Below are 20,873 nucleotides of genomic sequence, written 5' to 3' on the forward strand. Positions count from 1 at the left end.
GGCAGGTGGGGGCCAGAGCTGGGGCAGCAGGGGGTGTGGGCGGGGGAGAGTCCAGGGCTGGGGCAACACGGGGGTGCGGGGGGAGCCCAGGGCTTGGGTGGGGGGCAACAAAAAACCTAGAGCTGGCTCTGTCCCTACCATTCACAGCAAGCTGCAGCATGAGGTTTCAGTTCCACACTCCTTCCCCCTCCCTTTCCTGTTAATTGTGGCCTAGGGAATGCTGGGAAATGTAGTTCTTTCCCTGCTCCAGGGCTGGCTCTATAGGCAGGGAGCTAACCAAGGAACTACAGCTCCCAGGGCCCCCTGTTGGTTCCCAGCTCCCATGCTGGATTCTTGTGCCCCTGCAAATTTGCCGCCCCAAGCAACTGCTTGCTTTGCTGGTGCCTAGAGCTGGCTCTGCTCCCTGCCAGTGAACATGCTTCCTCCATTGGTTTTCCAGCTCCTCTGAGTCTTCCATATAGCAAACTACTAATCCAGAAGGCTCTGGGTCCACCCACTCCATCATTTCCAGCCCTGGCCAGCTGTCAGTGAGAAACCAGGATTAGAAATCAAACGGAGAACTAACTACAGAGCTAGTCAGGATTGAGAGGCTCTGGGCTGTAAGGGGTGGGGGAGAGCGAAGGGTGTGTGTGTGTGTACAGTTTGGGGCAGTCATGGAGTGAAGTCTATAAGTGAGTGACTGGTTTAAAGCTGGGGGAAAGTGGAAGAGGGGTGGGGATGCTGAGTTAGGGCCACAGGGGTCAGGTAAATATAAAAATCTGTTTTAACTGTGATTTTATGTGCTCCTGAATTTCATTCTCTTAGGAGATGCACAGAGAGCACTGAGACCACTTGTTAGCTTGCACTCCCCTTTCCCCCTTCTCTCTGCTGCTGACTGGAGGGTGTTGGGGGCTCCCTGGAGTCCCCATCAGACCATGATTTGAGGAGTTTGCAATGTCCTTGCCCCATTTGTAGCACACAAGGGGTTGTCTGAAGAAAACAAACAGGTCCTTTCCTCCCTCCCCGCTCCTGTGGGGGAATGGAGAAATCAGAGTGGGGGGAAAAAACGACCAAGATGGTCTGTCTCTTAAACCAAACCCAAAGGTTGATCGAAAAGAGGGTCTATCAGCAGGTATAGTGTATTTAATCGGGATTAGGGTCTGCATCCAGCCCCTCCCTTAGGGTCACTTCACTATACCTGGTCCGTGCAGTTTCAGAGACGGTGAGGTCTAGACAAAGTTTTCTAAACATCAGAGGCGTGAAGTTCTGGAATAGCCTTCCAATGGGAGCAGTGGGGGCAAAAAATCTAACTGGCATAAAGACTAAAGTAGATAAGTTTATGGAGGGGATGGTATGATGGGATTGCTTACAATGGCATATAGCCGATCTTTGACTGCTAGCAGCAAATATCTCCAATGGCTGTTGAAAGGACACCAGATGGGGAGGGCTCTGAGTTACTACAGAGAATTCTTTCCCAGGTGTCTGGCTGGTGAGTCTTGCCCACATGCTCAGGATCTAAATGATGGCCATATTTGGAGTTGGAAAGGAATTTTCCTCCTGGTCAGATTGGCAGAGACCCTGGGGGTATTTCACCTTCCTCTGCAGCATGGGTCCGGGTCACTTGCAGGCTTAAACTAGTGTAAGTGGTGAATTCTCTGTAACTTGAAGTCTTTAAATTATGATTTGAGGACTTCAGTAACTCAGCCTGAGGTTATGGGTCTCTTACAGGAGTGGGTGGGTGAGGCTCTGTGGCCTGCAATGTACGGGAGGTCAAACTAGATGATCGTGATGCTCCCTTCTGGCCATAAAGTCTATGACTGTCTTCCTTTTTGGTGATCTGCAAAACTGAACTGAACAGTCTGGTTTGGGAACCAGCACCATGGGGCTCCTCCATTCACTTTTGGACTTCACAGTTCCTCCTTCCCTCCCACCATCTCCAGCATAACTCATTCTTTTCGGACTGTGCCCTTCATTCTCCATAGCAATGGTCTAGGGTTCTCCTTGATTAGCCCAGGGTGATCTCTAGGTGATGGTGAATTAACTGCATTCTCCCTGGATGGGGGGAGAGTGCAGTTGCAAAGTCCTTGATCAATTGCAGGAATTGCTACAATTCCTCACCCAAGGTGTCTTCCAAGGTTTAAGAAGATTCACGTGATAGATTTTAGTTTCCTTCCTTCTATCTGGTTTTATCTTAGAGTCCACGGCCCTTCCTGTCTAACAGCTTCAAATTGATCCTGCCATCAGCACATTAATTTTGACTTGGCAGCAAAAGGGTGAGCCCCTCTATAATTTTGTTTCTGTGCATGTTGGGTCTTCCTTAAATTCTGTCTGGCAAACACCTTTATGTCCCGAATCATTCCCTTAATTGTAAGATGTGTTGGGTTGTGCTTAAGGCCTATGTCCTGTTCGTCTCGGCCCTCCCATGGCAAATCCAAGATTCCCTGCTGTTGGCAACCATAAAAGTAACTCAAAGGCAGAGAACCCTGTAGATAGGGTTGCTAATTTTGGCTGGATGTATTCCTGGAGATTTCATCACATGACATAATCTTTAATTAAAGATTAATCTTTAATTCCTGGAGACTCCAGGCCAATCCTGGAGGGTTGGCAATCCTACCTGTAGAGGCCTGCAGGACTCCTTTATGGTAAACAGAAGCTGCGAGAATAGTTGGTCCCAGTGGTTGGGGTCGCTACTAATAAAGCATCTCAACATTCACTTCATAGTCTTGTTAAATAGTTCGCTGGGCCATCTGTCTGTGTGTGGTACACCGAGGTTTTACAGGGACTTGACCTTTAGAATGGAGCATAATTCACACATCAGCCAGGAGGTGAAGTTAATCCCTTGATCCGTTAGTATTTTAGGGGGAAATCCCATGCATGAGAAGAGCTTCAAGAGTTCTGGTGGTACCACTGTATGTGTAACAGAACAAAGGGGAACAGCCTCTGGGTATCTGGTTGCGTAGCTGACTATCACTGATATGTACTGAAGCCCCAATGTGGTCTTTTCTAGGGCACTGACCAAGTCCACTCCAGTTCTTTCGAAGGGTGTCTTAATCAAGGGCAGAGGGACGAAGGGCACCCTAGAAATCCCTTTGCTGCTGGCTAACTGCTACTCAGTATGAGGAACTGTATTCTCTCACCACCTGATGCATGCCTGGCCAGTAGAATTAGGCTAATACCCAGGACAGTGTCTTCTCTCCTCACAAGTGTCCATTGCATGGGATGTTGTGCACCAGCTGCAACACTCTCCGGTGGTACTTTCATGGCACCAGCGGCTGGGACCCTCACTATCCCTTTTGATATGATATAGGCACTCTTTCTTAAGTGCAAAGTGTGGATACTGCTTACCCTGCTGAGACTCTGTTACTTCCCCATTTACGGAGGCCAGTTGTTCATATGCACGGCTCAGTGTAGACTCTTTTCTGTTCTTGCATATAACTCCCACCCTGTAGGAGAGCTTCCAGGTCCTGACTGCTTACCTCTTCTTTCCCTGTGGGGATTGACAACTATGTTGCTTGGAATGATCCCTCCTTGGGGTCTTTGGCTTCCCCAAGATTTGCCAAGTTCTAGGGAACTGGGTGCAACAATTGACCTGGATCCTGGTTCACTATATGAACCTGTTTGTTAATGACTTGCCAAAAAAATGGACAGTCCTAGCCTATAATTATGGGGTAGGGCAATTTTTCGGCAAGAGTTACTGTTCTCACCGTAGTACGTGTCCCCACTGTCAGTTGTAGACTTTTGCTGGGATATCTTTTCAGATTGCCATGTATATACGGTGGGTGGATCATAGTTTTAGGGGTGTCATTGTCTCCTACTCTGGAGGCCTGGACCACCATCTGACTACAACCAGGTTGAACCCTTTTCCACTGGTCCATCACTAGCACCATCAGCTTAGTGGGAGTCCTTTTCCATACGTGGGTTTCTGCAGTCCAACCATGGGCATATTCACATTCCATAAGAGGGTACTCGCTCTTTGTGTCCTGTCTGCCCCCAGGAGTAGCAAGTTATCGGGTTGACGTTTCCAGTACCTTTCCTAGATGGGGGTGAACTCGGTTGTGGAATAGTGGCTGGACTCTGGGTTGTGGGTCCTACTTTAGTTATTTGAGGTGCATGGCAGTCCCATTGGTGGTATTGTGTCTGCGCCTGACCTTGCTCCCTCCCCCCCAGACTACCCATGATCTAAAGCAGTGGTTTTCAAACCAAGGGTCGTGACCCAGAACTGGGTTGCGGAATGGAAGGGACTGGGTCACGGCGGCTCTGGTCAGCACTGTTGACCGGGCCGTTAAAAGTCCCGTAGGCATTGCTTCCCGGCTAAGGCAGGCTAGTCCCTACCTGTTCTGACACCGCACTGCACCCTAAAAGTGTCCAGCAGAAGGTCCGGCTCTTAGGCAGGGGGGGACATGGGGCTCCACGTGCTGCCTCCACCCTGAGCACCGGCTCCGCACTCCCATTGGCTGGTCCCGGCCAATGGGAGCTGGGGTGGGCGGTGCCTGCGGGTGAGAGCTGCACGGAGCCACTTGCGTACCTCCGCCTAGGAGCCGGATCTGCTGCTGGCCGCTTCTGGGGCGCAACGCGGTCCGTGGTGCCAGGACAGGCAGGAAGCCTGCCTCGGCACCCCTGCTGCACCGCTGACCGGGAGCCACCCAAGGTAAGCCCATGCCCCAAACCCTTGCCCCAGCCCTGAGCACCCCCCCGCAAACTCGGAGTCCCTTGCTGGACCCCAAACCCCTCATCCCCAGCCCCACCCCAGAGCCTGCACCCAGAGTCCTGACCCCCCGTCCCAGCCCAGAGCCCCCTCCCACACCCTGAAGCCCTTATTCCTGGCCCCACCCCGCAGCTCTCACCGCTGCACCCCAATCTTCTGCCCCAGCCCTGAGCCCCTCCCACACACCAAACCCCTCATCCCCAGCTCCGTTGGGTCACGGGCATTAACAGTTTTCTACAACCGGGTCACCAGAAAAAAGGTTTGAAAATCACGGATCTAAAGGACCATCTGGGAGGACATCTTGGGGTTTGGACCTCTCGGAGAGGATGTTACTGGTTTGTGTTCATCCTCCTGGGTCTCTCTCTGTTATGTCCCAGGCTCTGCCAAAGCCTTGGGGGATTCTGCCTCTAGTGATCCTTCAGCTTCTATGAAGTCCTATATTAGCTGCACTGCATCTGATAGTTTCCCAGGGGAGTGCCATAATACCCACTCTCTGCCTTTTATGGATGCTGTCTTTATAAGTTCAGTCACAATTGCCTTGACCAGTTGGGCCCCTGATTGTTCTTCCAAGTGGAGCTACTTCCAGTAGTGTTTCCTCAAGTGCTGTGCTATTATTTGGGGTCTGGCCCTCTTGGGGTAGCTCTCAGATCTAAAACGTTGGTAATAGGTTTCTTCCAAAATGTGCAAATAGTCCAAAATGGCAGACTTTACCTCTGTATAGTTTTTAGAACAGGCTAAGTTCAGGTTACTGTAGGGTGCCTCTGCTGGACCCGTGCAATATGGGGCCAAAGTTGAGGGCCACCAGGATGCTAGTGTCACCCTCTCAAATGTAATTGAAAGGCCTCAGGATCATTGTCCGGGCCCCATCTTGGTTAGCTTCACAGGTACTGGCAGGGAAAGTGCCCCTCTTTAGAAGCATAACCTGCTGGGGCTTCCTGAGGACTTAGGGCCAGCACTACCTGTTGTATCATTTCTTTTTGAACTCCTGCTGCTGGGCCATCAGTTCCCTCAACAGCTCTTGCTGTTGGATGGTCTGAACTTGCTGTTGGGTGGTCCGCTGCTGCAGCAATTGCTTCTGGAACTGCTGTTGCTGAGTACCTTGCTGTTGCTGTATCTCCGCTAGCCACTTATACCTCTGCTCCTGTTCCATCTTGTTCAGAGCTGCTGAGCTCTGTTTCCCTCTGACTTTTTTTTTTTTTTTTTAATCCTTGTATCAGGCGTAATTATACCCACATTCTCTACTGCTTGTAGTAGGTTGGGAGCTTCCCTGAAACCCTACCAGACCACAGTTTTGAGTTGTTTATGATTTCCTTACCCCATTTGTAGCACACAAAGAGTTGTCTGAAAAAAAAAACGAACAAAAAGTTCCTTTTCTCCTCTTTCCCCGGGGGTGGGGTGGGGTGTTGGGGGAGGGAAAGACAAAGGTGGTCTGTCTCTTAGGCTGTCATTTTGGTCACACCTTTGGGTTAGGTTTATCAGCAGGTATAGTGTCTTTAATCAGGATTAGGGTCTGCTGCTCTCCTTTTGGGCCACCCTGCTTTATACCTGGTCTGCGCAGTCTCAGGAACAGCGAGGTCTGCAACTATCTTCCTCTTTACTGATCTGTCCCTGTCACCAGCAGTCTTCTTCCTGTTTGCCATCTCTTCCTGTGGCAGGCTTTTCCTTTTTGAATCTCCCCCCCCACCATATGCAGAGCAAGCCTTACAGGTGCTCCTAATTAGTGCTGGCTGAGCCCAGAAGAGTTTGTTGGCCTCCCCCCTACTAGAGTGATGATGTGTCCCCTCATACTGACCCATCTTCCAATCTTTCTAGGTTGGGCTCACTGGGGCAGGGAATTTCTGTGCCCCATGTGCAGCTTGTGGGGATCCTAGGGAACCTGTTACCTGCCCTGTTTTGGCCCCTCTCCAAGAAAGAGCACTGAATTTCCAGCTTAAGGACCATTGTGTCATGAGAGATGTGACTTGCTAAACAAGTGGTGTGATCAGTCCAAAGGGCTTGGTACCTAAGTGAGGTGAGAAGCTATCAATCAGTGACCATCTTTTTACTATTTGGACAAATCTTCTCTGCTCTGCCCACTTGTGATGTGTCTTCTTGCAGGCCCAGTCCCTGACTTGCAACTGCCTTATCTGGAGGGTAGCACTGTGACATCAGAAAGAACTTGGTGAATAATCTAACAGTTACATTCTTGTTCGTTTGCATTCAGCAATTTTTAGTTTAAATGTCATATGCTAATTGTCCTAACTTTGTATCAGAGCTGCTTTTTAATTTTTGATGACTGCATATCTCTAGTGTTTGGCCCTTAGAAAATGGCTTCTCATTTTCTGTAGCATCAGAACTCCAGCCTGCTTGCTGCATAGACAAATTGGATATAAAAATCCACAGCACACAACTCAGGCTGAGAATGTTTCCTCTTTAAAAACAAAAGTTACAAAGATGTTACAACTGAAAATTTAAACTCTTGGCAGTTTGGAAATTCTCATCTAATCCAGTTCAGGGCAACACAATTTCTTGGTGTTCATTGTCTTTCGTACAGATTGTACGAACAGATTTTTAACTGAGATTTGAAGTTAGATGGTGAGTTGATGAGGCAAAGATAAATAATTAGTAAACTGCTTCAGATGTAAGGAACTACATTGGAGAAGGCTCTTGTACCTGTAACAGCACAGTTGTATGAGGAACAGAGAAGAGAGGTTGAAAAAGCATAGAAGGAAGTAAGGGAGATAGACTTTAAATATATGGAGATATACCTATCTCATAGAACTGGAAGGGACTCTGAAAGGTCATCAAGTACAGCCCAATGCCTTCACTAGCAGGACCAAGTACTGATTTTGCCCCAGATCCCTAAGTGGCCCCCTCAAGGATTGAGCTCACAACCGTGGGTTTAGCAGGCCAATGCTCAAACCACTGAGCTGTCCCTCCCCCCCATGATGAGGTTGACTGGCGTAAACCCTTGGAGATTATTTAAAACAATATAAATTTTAAATTGGATCCTGTCATGATGGGGAAGCTGATGGAGTTGTCTAAGGGTGTGGGTGATGGGATTTGTACATGAGAAAATGGGGGGCAGCAGCATTCTTCACATGCTGGAGTATGGAGAGTTGAGGGAATGATTACAGAAAAGGGAGTTGCTCTAGACAAAGTGAGAGAGTACCTTTTAAACCTTATTTTTAGTGTTTAAACTGAAACCAGAGTTAAGAGTTAATCCTGTGGATCCGTCTTGTGAGTAGTGCTGCAAAGAGAGTCACGTTTGACTCTGTTCTCCCACATGAGTGTATCGCCACTGCTTTCTTCCATGAAACAGTCTCTTTGTGGTAGGAGAGAGCAGATACAAATATTTATTTAGAGACCTCACTCTTCTCCTGTGATCTCTCCACTAGCTCCTAATCTACTTCTGAGGCCAATTCAAGACCTGGGTCTTCTCTCCAAAGCCATCAGTGGGTGGGAACCCAGCTACATCAGCAACCACATCTCTGTTCATGAAGACAGCTGTGCTCCTCTGGGACAAATGCTCTTCTGATTGCAACTGGCTGTCACACCTGGCTTGCCCCCTCTGCACTCTGACCACTCCTGAAAGAGTCTCATGCTTGTGTTAATGCATAGCCCTTTGGGACAGCAGCACCAGGGTGAAACTGAAAAGGACCAACCCCAGTGGGTGTTTGGGGAAGCTTTGAAGAAGCATCTGTGTGTGGCTGGGTGAGTGATGGATGCTTTGTCAGCTGGGAGTGTATGGTATGTTTTCAGTTTTTAGTGAATGCTAATGATCTCTGATGTTTGTGTTGCATCCCTAGGTGCAAGCCCTTTTGATGGGAGGGTCTGTGTCTGTGGCAGATATTAAGGTGTCATGTAGCACAGGGGCCTTCAGGTGCCAGTAGGTAGATGTTTAATTGCCAGCTCCTGAGTAAAGCTTGTTTGTAGTGTGGGCAGTGCTGAGAGCTTTTGTTTATGAGCTGAGAGAAGGGGACGGCTGCAGCTGCTATATAAATAACTCTGACAGGCTGGGATCTAGGGAAGAGAGATTGGGTTGCTATGGAGATTGATCTGAATCAGATTACCTGCGGCTCTTGTTCTCCAGCCTGTGCTTGTGTAGTGGCTGTGTGGCTTTGCATGTGCCGGGGAGCATGCTGTGATCAAGAACTTGACTGAAGGGATGGGACAGAGGAAGGAAGCAACTCCCTGGCTAGTATTTGGCAAGATGGTGAAACCAATCACTAGAGCAACCAAGAGCTTTAATCATTCTGGCCTCAGCCCTGTGAGGCAGGAACAACATCCCTATCTGTGGGGTGCGTACCATTTGTTTGCATGTATATGATTCTGTTTCTGGTAGCGTGTGTGGAGGTTATGAAGAACCTAGCTGCCTCTGCTCACTAATGACATGGTGGCAAGCTAACCCCTAGAGAAACAGTGACTCATAGGTGCCAAAGCCAGAAGGGACCATTATGATGATCCGGTCTGACCTCCTGTATAACACAAGTCATAGTACTTTCCCAAAATAATTCCTGGAGCATAGTTTTTAGAAAAACATCCACTCTTGATTTAAACATTGTCAGTGATGAAGAATCCACCATGACCCTTGGTAAATTGTAGCAGTGGTTAATTACCCTCACTGTTAAAAACGTACGTGGATTAGAGAACTGACTTCTGAGTCTACAGGGTGTTTGTAAACCAGCTTGGTGATGCTGATAGTTTGGGGGTCAGGGGAGAGAATATCTTCGTGTATTAAAGATGCCCTTTTGGAGGATGTCCGTGGCTTGCTTACTGAGTCTTCTTAACTGGACTGCTCTCCAGAATGATTTCAATGAGCTGCTCTTGTTACTGATGAACATCATCTCACATTTCATTCTTTAAATCATTTTAATTTGAGTTCCACTGTTAATCTGCTCCCTCTCCACTGCCTTCTGGTTAGGTGGAAGGTTCAAGTAGTCAGGATGTGCCTTCTGCCCTGTCAATAAGGACGTTTTCCTGCTTTAAGGAACACTTGTGCTCAAGGCTCAATGTTGTTAGATTCTTTTTGCTATTGTATGTCTTTCATTGGGTTTTTCTCTTGCTGGGTACCGTGCCTGCTATGGTCCAGCTGCACAAGACAAATGTATTGCCACTATCTATGTCAGGCATGCCTGCAGTGCTTCTAAAATGCATCCTGTCCACATACAGACCTGCACCCAGGTATTGGTATCTTTGTTAGGAGTACATATCCTTTGCCTGCATTGTTGCCCTGAAAAGGTGGAGGGCAGCACCAAGTGAAGCAGTTGCACTGGTGCAGCAAATCCTTCCAACTGTGCCTTTAGAGGCTACTTTACATTCTGCAAGCTCCTCAAACTGACCCTAGAGCACCCAAGGTCTATTCTGGGTTGTTCTCAGCTCAGCTGCAGAACTGTGACATAAAACAAGAACTATCAGTTCCATGTACTTATTTGTTAATGTTACAGTAGTACCAGATGCCCCAAATGGATTTGGGGCCCTATTGTATTGGGCACTGTTTAAATACAAAACTTCTATTAGAAAGACTATTAAATGTTAGTACAAATGTTGTATGCAGCCAGAAATGAAAACTCTCACACGAGAAATGAGTTTGTCTTCTGCTTCTGTTAGAGATCATTGCAAACAAACGCCACATCAGTCAAACCAATGGGGAAAATAACTACACGAAGTGCACTGACCCACTTTAAAACTACATCCTCAGATGGGAGTTGCTGGAAAGAGAAAACATAACTTTGGTCAAATGATACTAAAATTACAAACACACTCATTGGGCAAAACTACCTCACACTGAGTGAATGTTGCATCTCTAATACCTTCTTCCTCCCTCTTTGAATTATGTGGGGATCACTATCACACATATGCAACTAGCTAGTCGGTACCTGTCTCAGGATGCTCAAGGGGCGAAACATGAGAGACAAGGAACCTTAGTTCAGTTGAAAATTAGGGATCAAAGCTGCAGGCCCTGCTTGACCAAATTCTTATTGAAGTGATACGGCCTGTGTCCCGTTTTTAGGATCAGGTCCATAATGTACAAATAAGAAAACATACAAACATTCACAAAATGACACATATAACAGTGATCAGGGTGCAGGGGGATTCACCCTAATCAAAGAGATTGCTGGCTCAGTTGTCTGTGGCCAAGGTGTTTATAATATCGCCAACTCTTGTGATTTTTGGGGTGGGTTTCACCTGTCTTATGAAAACATGATGAAAGGCTGCAAACTCATGAATATTCTTATTTATAGTGGTCGCCATCCACTCTTACTATCGGGCCAGCAAGCTTGCCACCATTCCCCTATGGTCTATCCGCATGTGGAAGTAAGACTGCCCTTAATAAAGTTGGCCGCTGCCTTTCACTGTTATCAGTTAGATTGAAGCCATGCCCACAGGTAAAATGGCTGCCACTGTATGGTTCAAGGAGCTAGACAGGACAGAGAAACTGTGAGGAGCAGCAGAGAGACTGTGAAAGGCTGATAGAAAGAATGAGGGGGAACAGGATTAATGGGTTGCTCGGGAATGCGGTCTAGGGAATTTTCAATTGCAGGAAGGAGGGTGAGGGAAGTGCAGAGGGCAGTGATGGGGGTGGGATCTGGAGGGGATAGAATGGCAGTTCCTCCAGCTTTGGGTGGCGATGGAGAAGGGGAGTCCCTCCAAGTAGCCAAAGGGACAGTGTTGCCAACTCTAGCATACTGGAAAAAAAGGTAAATGGTGACGTGGCAAAGTTTGCAGACAGGACAAAATTACGCAAGATAGTTAAGTCCAAGCCAGACTATGAAGAGTTACAAAGGGATCTCACAAAGCTGAGTGACTGGGCAACAGAATGGCAGAAATTCAAAGTAGTGCACATTGGAAAACATAATCTCAACACTACATAGAAAATGATGGGATCTAAATTAGCTGCTATTACTGAAGAGAGAGATCTTGGTATCATTGTGGATAGTTCTCTGAAAACATCTGCTCAACATGCAGCAGTCACCAAAAAAGCTAACAGAATGTTAGGAACCATTAGGAAAGGGATGGGTAATAAGACAGGAAATATCATCATGTCAGTATGTAAATGCATGGTATGCCCAGACCTTGAAAACTGCATGTTCTGGTCACCCCATCTCAAAAGAAGATAGAATTGGAAAAGGTACCTAGAAGCGCAACAAAAACGATGGAGGGTATGGAACAGTTTCCATCTGAGGAGAGATTAAAAAGAGTGGGACTGTTCATCTTGGAAGAGAGACAATTGGGGGAGGGGGGAAGATATGATAGAGGTCTATAAAATCATGAATGGTGTGGAGAAAGTGAATAAGAAAGTGTTATTTACCATTCCACGTAACACAAGAACCAGCGTGTCACCCAGTGAAATTAATAGGCAGCAGGTTTAAAACAAACAAAAGAAACTACTTCTTCGCACAACACACAGTCAGCCTGTGGAACTTGTTGCCAAGGGATGTTGTGAAGGCCAAAAGTATAACTAGATAAGTTCATGGAGGATAGGTCCATGAATGGCTATTAGCGAAGATGGTCAGGGATGCAATCCAATGCTCTAGGTGTCCTTAGGTCTCTGACTCCCAGAAGCTGGGACTGGACAACATGGGATGGATCACTTGATAATTGCTCTCTTCTGTTCATTCCCTTTGAAGCACCTGGCATTGGCCACTGTCAGAAGACAGAATACTGTTCTAGATGGACCATTGATCTGACCCAGCATGGCTGTTCTTATGGAGTGATCGTGAGTCACAGGATTTTGATGCCTGCAGGAGGAGCTGTTGTAATAACACAAGAAGTGCCTCTGGTCCTGTTTTTTTCAGGACTGGGCACATGGACAGAGCTCTGTGGAAGAACCTCAGGGCTGAGGACACATGCCTGCCTTGCCACTGAGCCCTGCCTTCATGTATGGCTCTAGAGCAGGGAGAGGATCTTGTGGCAGCAGGAGGTAGGGGAGTGGGAAGTCGGGGAAGTAGTGCTGCTGGATGCCAGATAGAGAAGACCAGAGCAGCATCCACCATCTGAAAGACAACGATTCCTTGAGGTCTCAGAGGACAGTTCTTTCCATGGATAACAAACTTATTCTGGTTGTGACTGTCAATGTGTCTCAGGGGTTTTAATACATAAATTAGGAGGAATATGAGCCCTACCTGGAGAGAAAATCAACTTTTCCTGTCTTGAGTGGAACAAAGTGTGCTGCCTATCAATGAAGAGATGGACACCACGACTGACACTGCAGAGGTTGGATTAATCAGAATGGAAACTGCACCCAGAAATATCCTCACACATTGTAAGTCAACTTGATGGGCTGGCGATTGATTTTATTTTATTTATTTATTTTTGCATCTGGAAACAACAGTAAAGTGCACTGCGGCCTATCTCTATGTCAGGATCTTGGAAGTGAGGTGGTGAATAACTTCTTGCAAAGTCAAGCATTGTCTCTGCCAAATCCTTTCCACCTTTTCCACTGCTCCCTGCAGTGATGCAGAAGATAGGAATGAAAGGGCAGGAGTACTTCTGTTTGTCATTCTGGCTATGGATCTCAAGGCTGATTAACTTAACATTGGACTTTACAAGGTCTTTACCTCACAGAGGAGGTATTGGGCTATTGCAAAACCACTCCTCCATCCTGGACCAGACAGATTCAAAATGGATATTTGGATGAAGTGATTAGCACTCTCATGGACCTTAAAAGCAGTTCACAAATAGAACTTGTTCTACTGGCTGGTGAAAGTCCATAGTTTAACTACCATGTTAAAACAAGTGAAACATAGCCCTGAGTTCCTTCAGCAGGGCCTCAGTGTGGGTGTATAAGAGTGTCAAAGCAAAAAGGTCAGGTCTCTGTAGTATAATATTTTTACCATGTCCAAGAAAAGGAAGTTTTGTACAAATCCCACATTGAATGCTTTCTTAGGACAATGGCCCTTATTCCAGCCCCACAAAGGTCATAGAACATGACTTTGGAACCTCATTTTTGTCCTTCAGCACTAGCCAGATTGTGTCATTGATACTGCCTATCCATGAAAACAGACATCCCAATAGCTACTATCTCTAATCAGACAGATTTTATAAATTGGAAGCTTTCTTTGGTGACACCCAGTATTTTACTTTTGATTTGGACAACTAGCCCTAACAACAGTCATAGCATTCATTCCCAAGTCCATTCTGTTCTATATAGGTTTTTATACCATGCCCATCATCGTAGTGTCGGAGTGCTTTCCATTAGCACAATATGCAATATGACTACGTATCTGTCACCTATTTTATGTGCTCATCCTCTCCCCTCAGAGAGAGGTGTGTGCAATGGGGTGGTTTCCCCCTATATATACCTGATGCTATCTATTTATGTTAGAGAAGGCAGGTCAAAGAAATGTGCCTTGCACTTGGAGCAGAAAGTGGTGAGTATTGTGATGCTCCTTTGTTCCTCAGGACATTTATTTCACAGACTTGGACTACCTCTGGAGAAAATTCGATCTTCTGCACAGATAAGCTTTTCTCTTATTGTTGAGAGTTCCATTGTGCCAGAGATGCATAGTTGTCAACCATGGCCTTTTTGTCCTGGATCTTTAGATGGTCTTTTAAATAACCTGGGCTCAGACCATGGAGCACTTTGAAGATAAGGACTGAAACTTTGAACTTAATTTGAAATTTTATGGGAAGCCAGTGTAGAAAGTAAATTCAAAAAGTATTTTTTACAACCACTGACAATCTCAAGTTTCAGAGTGGTAACCGAGTTAGTCTGTATCAGCAAAAAGAATGAGGAATACTTGTGGCACCGTAGAGACTAACAAATGTATTTGGGCATAAGCTTTTGTGTGCTAAAACCCACTTCATCGGATGCATGCAGTGGAAAATACAGTAGAAAGATATATACGTTAGAGTTGGTATGGCAACACCCATTTTTTCATTTTCTTTGTGTATATATATCTTCCTACTGTATTTTCCACTGCATGCATCCGATGAAGTGGGTTTTAGCCCACGAAAGCTTATGCCCAAATAAATTTGTTAGTCTCTAAGGTGCCACAAGTATTCCTTGTTCTTTTTGACAATCTCAAGACAGAGAAGACGTGTCTTCTGTATTGAGATTTGCTAGATGGCTATGTATCCCTCTAGACATAAATTCACCAAATCCTATGTATTGGACTTCCAGTCTTGTAGATGATGCCATTTTTGACAGAAGTTTTCTCCATGTCTTAGTGCCAAGGAGAAGATCGAGAATATCTAATATCCTTCTTTTTAGATGTCCATATTTAAAGGATGATCCTTTTTCTCACTCTGGAGTCACAATTCTTTGAAAATCTATTTATAACAGATTTGTGGACCTTAGTACAATGAGCAATAGAAATATTTTCCTGAGCTTAACAGAAAAATTTCTTTGAATGATAAGATTCACAGATCTGGCCCACCCTGGAGATAAATGGAACATTCAGAATAGAAATGGTAATTGACATCCGAAGACCTGAGTTTGTTTCATTAAGAGGAATTTCCAATGCTCTGCCATAGCATAAATTGTTGTGCTTTTCCCTCAAAATATACTTAGAACAATCTGTAATTTAGGAAAGTGGAATTGAATTATCCTGGCTCTGGAAGTTGTCTCAACTGGAGGGCTTAAGCATTGGGGCATTCCCTTACTGCCAGTGACTGACAGGTCTGGTTCTGCTCCCGAACTGCAAGCAGGCTGAAGTATCTATTGTAATGGATCTGTGGATCTTATTTACTAGAAGAATTTTTTTTTTTTTTTAGATAAACATAGATACATTTTCCTATTGTGTATTATAAACCAAAATAAATAATAAATGCTTCCTTCCTGACTGAAACAGTCAGGGAGGGGCATGTGTGCAGATGTTGGACAGGGATAAACCATTGGGACTTTTAGGAGAACCCAGTGTAATATTCTAAGTGGGATATCTCAGAATAGGAGAAAAATCCTTCTTGATTCCCTCCCCCACCTCACATACCCACTTTGTATGACTGAGTATATCTTTTGTTGAGTATATCTTTTGTTGTAGTTATGTGCATAGATAGCCTCTTCTTTTTCAGAAGAACCTAAAACTCCAGAATATGGTGCAGATCTTTCTGCCAGGAGCTATCCTAGACTCTAGGTGAGTGTCTACACTGGAATAGAAGACCTGTGGCATGGCTGCGGTTGGCCTGTATCAGTTGACTCTGACTCACAGGACTTGGGCTGCGGAGCTAAAAATTGCTGTGTAGATGTTCGGGCTCGTGCTGGAACCTGAGCTCTGGGACACTGCAACGGGGGAAGGTCTTGGAGAGTGTCTTATCTCCTGTATCCAAAGACCATACTCAGAAAAAGTATGCCAGTGTTAAGCACGTGGGACAGAGCAACCTTCAAGGAGAGCAGTCCCTCAGTGTCAGACTTGCTGCTCTCTTGGAGCCAAGAACTCCTCCCAGTTCAGGTCCAAGAGGCCTAGAAAGGATCAAAAAGGAGAAGATTCAGATCAGGATCTGTTGGCTTCCCCAAGTCTCAGTGTCTTTAGGTCAGAATAAGTCAGCCAGATCTAGGGCTTGGAGGAAGAACAGCAAAACCTCTCCAGTAGGCCTCATTCTGTCTCCAAGGAAAAGCACCAAGCTTCCATTTTAACAGAGAACTTAGTAGTTAAGCACTCTCCTTATCCTCATCTGCAGAGAAGAAAGACCTCTCAGACTTCAACTTTGAACAGAAGGCGAGAGACACCCAGGAAAAGCTTTCCCCTCCAAACAGCGTTATTCCCAAGCTCCTAAATGCTGTCATCATCCTAGATGTGAATAGCAGTACTCTATACATCTCTGAAGAAGCGGCGAATTGTAAAGAATGGGAGACAGCCAAAAAAGAAAGTGCTTTTCTCCAGTTTACCAAGGAGAACCCTGCATCCCTTTCATCTGGTTATGGTGTATTGTGACCATTGAGAGTGTGAACAATCAACCAAATATAGAAACTCTGAGGCAGTCACAAAATTCTACACAGTGCTTAAATCTAAATCTGCGTATGTCACATTTCCCAAGGTTGATATTCTCTGCCATCATGGCACTATTAAACTTAGTTTATTTTTTTTATGTATCTATATTTTCAGTTTTCATAATGCTGCAGATTGTTTAGGTTTGAATTGACAACTCAAATAAGACAGTTCACACCTTTAGGAGCAATGGTTTCAGGCTGTCTGCAAACTCAGACAGACAGCATTGTATTATTTACACTTTACTCACTTTTTTGAGGTTTTAATTGAAACCATGAGGTCTAGGAATATATTTTATATATGAAAGCTCAGATTTTTGGAGCACAGTTCTACAACACTAGGTGAATTCTACGGCCATAGAATCCCAGGTGCTCTGGGATTGGTAACAAATAGCACTGATAATTTATAAATAACAAGGCGTGCCAGACAGATTTTTCTTAGACTGAATGATAAAATTAGTGGAGGAAGAGGCTTGAATTGTGAGTGAGGGAGTGAGTGGGGGAGATAAATAAGAGTAATGGGATAGAATAAAGCAAAAGAGAATATAGTTTGAACACCAGGAAACACTTTTTTACTGCAAGATGCATTAAGGTGTGAGATAGGCTTACAGAGGAAGTGGTGGGAACCCCATTGCTTGGGACTCTTATGACTGGACAGAGCCATGGAAAAGATACTGTAGGGAACAGTCCTGCCCTGGCCTACATGTAGCATTGGGACCTCAGAGGATGAGACCTAAGAGGATTTTTCTTATTGTTACCCATTTTGACCTGAACAGTTAGTCAAAATTCAGAGTTTCATGGGCTGCTTCCACTAGGAATCTGATATTTTTTTAATGCGCTTCTGTTTATTTATAAAGAATGGACAAAAATGTCCTGTTTCCCTGAACACAATAGGAATAAAACAACAGGAGGCAGTTTCTTTGTTCCTGTTTCCAAGCTTTTTTCCAGTGAGCACGCTACCCAAAAGCACACTTTCTCTCTCTCTCAGGTTTTTCCCAGCATGACATGCCACAAGTGCTTCTCTGGTTTTGTCTGGGGCTTCCTTGATGTCTTATCTGCGAGCTTTTGGGGTTTTTCAGCTGCTTCTCTCCACACATACACAAAACTCCCTCAAACAATAACAGCTCCCTGCTTTTACATTCAGACCCCAGGAAAAAACCCTCAAATACTATGGTTCAACTCCAGCTTCAGCCTTGTAGGCAGCCTGTGTTTTGGGTAGTGGCTCCTATTGGTTTCCGCTATCTGTTCCGTAAAGGAACATAATTGCTTTTTACATTTATCCTGAACAAAGGGCGGCCGTTACGCCCACCAGCTTTAACAATGTTTCACTCAACTCCCAGCATAAACACTACCTTTAGCTGTTGTTTCCTGCTGTTTCTCTCAGGAGCTCGAATTTACGTTATGGCCATAAATAAAATCCATTGGGTGGTTCTGAATCCTGCTGCTGTGATGAGAGGATGGGTCCTGCTGAGTGTTTGGCCCTAGCACAATCTCTAGTGTGCAACCCTGAAATTCACTTTACATCTTTCTGCTAAGTGAGGGAGTGTTCCAGTTTGGAGTCTAAAGTACTGGCTGGACAGTGCACATCAGTCTGGGTAATTCAGAAAGGACACAGGAGAAGCAAATATGAATGACATGGCTTCATGCACATGGAACAGGATCTGTGGGTGGTCAAGACTATACATAAAAGTGGGATCTATGGGGAAAGGGTAGCATGGGACCAGAGTTATGTATAAGTGTGTCAGCTGTTCCTGTTTCTGTTGCTATGAAACAGCAGCGTGTGAGAGGCCGGATCTATGAAAAAAGTCCCATTGCTTTCAGTAGGAACAGGAATCAGGCCCTTGAGGAGGATTGGGATGCTTAGCTTTCCAAGGGAATGTGGCTGTCCCCAGGGTGAGCATAAAGCTCTGTTGTCCATCCATGATCCACCCTCCAACTTTATTTCAAAGCACTACTCCCTAAGATCATGCCTCAGGCCCTCACACAAAACTCTGCTGCTGGTGCGTATGACACTGACCCTATCTTCTCTCCTGGTTTCAGGTTGAACTTGTCAGACGTTTCCATGTGGAGTCTCTTCCCTGAGGCAGCTGCAGCAGCTGACTGGATGACTGGCTGCTGGCTCAATGATCAGGAGATTCACTGAGATGACCTAGTGAAGGGGACGGGACAATGTTGCAGAAGAAGATCTGCCCCCAGTTACTTGACTACCTTGTGATCGTTGGGGCCAGGTAACCTCATAGCCTCCCAGCTATGGTTTTGCTAGTGATGGGAGGGGACGGTAGACTTGGCACCCCTAGCTGTTCTCTCATCAAGTGCCAAGCAAATACTGTTCAGAATATATATAGAACACTACAATGTGTAGAATGTGCAATTCTGAAATGTATCCTATGAGAAAATTATTAATATAGGCTAGATCTCTGGCTTTTCCTTGAGAAAGAGATTTATTATTCAGAAACCCCAGAAATTATTAATGATCCATAACAAAATCAAATCAGCTGATGTTGCAATTCTAGTGTTTAGTCCTTTCATTAATACTCATTTATGTAAGTTCTTGGGTTGCTCTCTCTGTCCTTATATGAAGAATCAAGAATGACTTTTAAAATGTTTTTTTATTAACTACCAGTAAAATACAAGGGTTAACATACTCATTCAATAGTCAATTAATACTGAGTGCTTATCAAATACAGAATTGATTCTTACAGTATTTGTCAAATACACAAGTAGCATTTGTTGCTGATCAAGGCTTATTTAGAACTTCTTTATTTATTCAGTAGCTATTTCCTGCATCTTTTTACAATACTTCATTCATGGGTGTATTCCTAAATGGATTAAACTTCCATTTCCAAATGCGAATGACTTAAACATGTTATAGCATGTTTCCTTTTCACGAGAAGACCTTGACAAAACTATGTTGACTAAACAGGGAAATAACTTAATCGTTATTGGTAGATGATGATTTTTATTGGCTTACAAGGCCAGCTGGACTTATTTTAGAAAGAAGTCTGTGGCCAGAGTAATTTGTCAACTGTACTTAATTTTATTTCTTGACTTCTCTGTAAGAAATATCAGTCCTCTCCAGATATAGGTGTCTGACTGTTTATTGAGAGAGGAGGAGAAAATATTTAATATATGTTAGTTTCTTTTAATAAACTCTATTAACTGGAAACAAGGAAGAAACAGCACTCTCTGACCAGAGAGCTCTCTATGGGTCACCAGTGGTCCGTGGGAGAACAGTATGGGAATTACTCTTTTAAACATTTATACGTTAACCAGTTTTTGCAATTTAGAGACTATAAAGTGTAAATTCCACTTTAAAATTTTAAACATAGAAAAATACATCTCTGTTTACTAAAACTTATCTTCTAAAATTTACAGGATGAAATCCTGACTCCATTGAAGTCAATGGGAATTTTGCCATTGGTTTTAGTGGAGCCAGGATTTCACCTGTGTCCTTTAAGATTATCAAAAGCAAAAATATTGTACTGTGCTTTATCTAATAAGAGAACAAAAGTTCTTTTTTCTGTGTACGTTAGGATCGTTTGTTCGGTTGGCCTTGTACATGAACAAAGTGCTTATAATGTACTTTTTATCTTTAAAAGAAAACTAGCAGTGTTTGCTTTCTCACTGTTTCCCTTTATTGTTAGGAGAATTTTAAATGTTGTTCCCTCTTTACTTTCTATGTACCCTTTAGTTTGTGGGTCTCGTACACTTCCATTGCAGTTTTATTAAAGTTTATACATTATATATCAATTCAAAGAGTTCCATTATGCATGATTTTATTATGTTTCTGCCACAGCAGCTCCTTAGTCATGCTCTCAAAAGAGTGGTTTTCTCCCCCCATGGGAACTGCTGGGCCAGTCTCTGTCGAGTTCTCCTCTGCAGCCAGGGCCCACTTTGCATGCCCTGGTAGGATATCATGATAATTTGAGGCTCCTAAACTTTCTCTTGCAGTATGTCATCCTCATAGGTCACAGCGATTTGTAGGTGACCTGTGGCAGGTGGAACACATGGGACATAGGTTAGCACGACAGTGATGGGGAGTCTCACTCAGTTTAGAGTCAGTTTAAAGCAATTCGCCATTGCTGTGGTGAAGGTGCCTTGTCCTGTTCTACAGAGCTGCTTCTAAGGACTGACAGTTTGGTAAATTCCTGTTGCCACTGGTTGGGATCTGATTCCAGTTTTTCTGGTTGAATTTTCCATATATTTCTCAGGTAAAAACGACCTGCATTTGGACCAAGCTGGCTGAGTTTATGCTCGCAGGGCCAAGTCTGGAGGAGAAAA

The 20,873-nt window shown here is 44.8% G+C and overlaps 1 protein-coding gene across 4 annotated transcripts in view; it reads left to right on the forward strand.

Annotated features, from left to right (window-relative positions):
- MADD (MAP kinase activating death domain) overlaps positions 1-20,873 on the forward strand; it is a 127,699-nt gene that overhangs the window by 6,386 nt on the left and 100,440 nt on the right. For all 4 annotated transcript variants that reach the window (XM_029911457.1, XM_026651268.2, XM_026651270.2 and 1 more), the window contains exon 2: positions 18,633-18,820. In XM_029911457.1, the coding sequence (XP_029767317.1) occupies positions 18,762-18,820 (59 nt within the window). In that variant the 5' untranslated portion in view covers positions 18,633-18,761. The remainder of the gene's footprint in view (positions 1-18,632; positions 18,821-20,873) is intronic.

This window comes from Terrapene carolina, unplaced genomic scaffold, assembly GCF_002925995.2.
Source record: "Terrapene carolina triunguis isolate 2854851 unplaced genomic scaffold, T_m_triunguis-2.0 Scaffold96, whole genome shotgun sequence".
NCBI classification, from domain to species: Eukaryota; Metazoa; Chordata; order Testudines; family Emydidae; genus Terrapene; species Terrapene triunguis.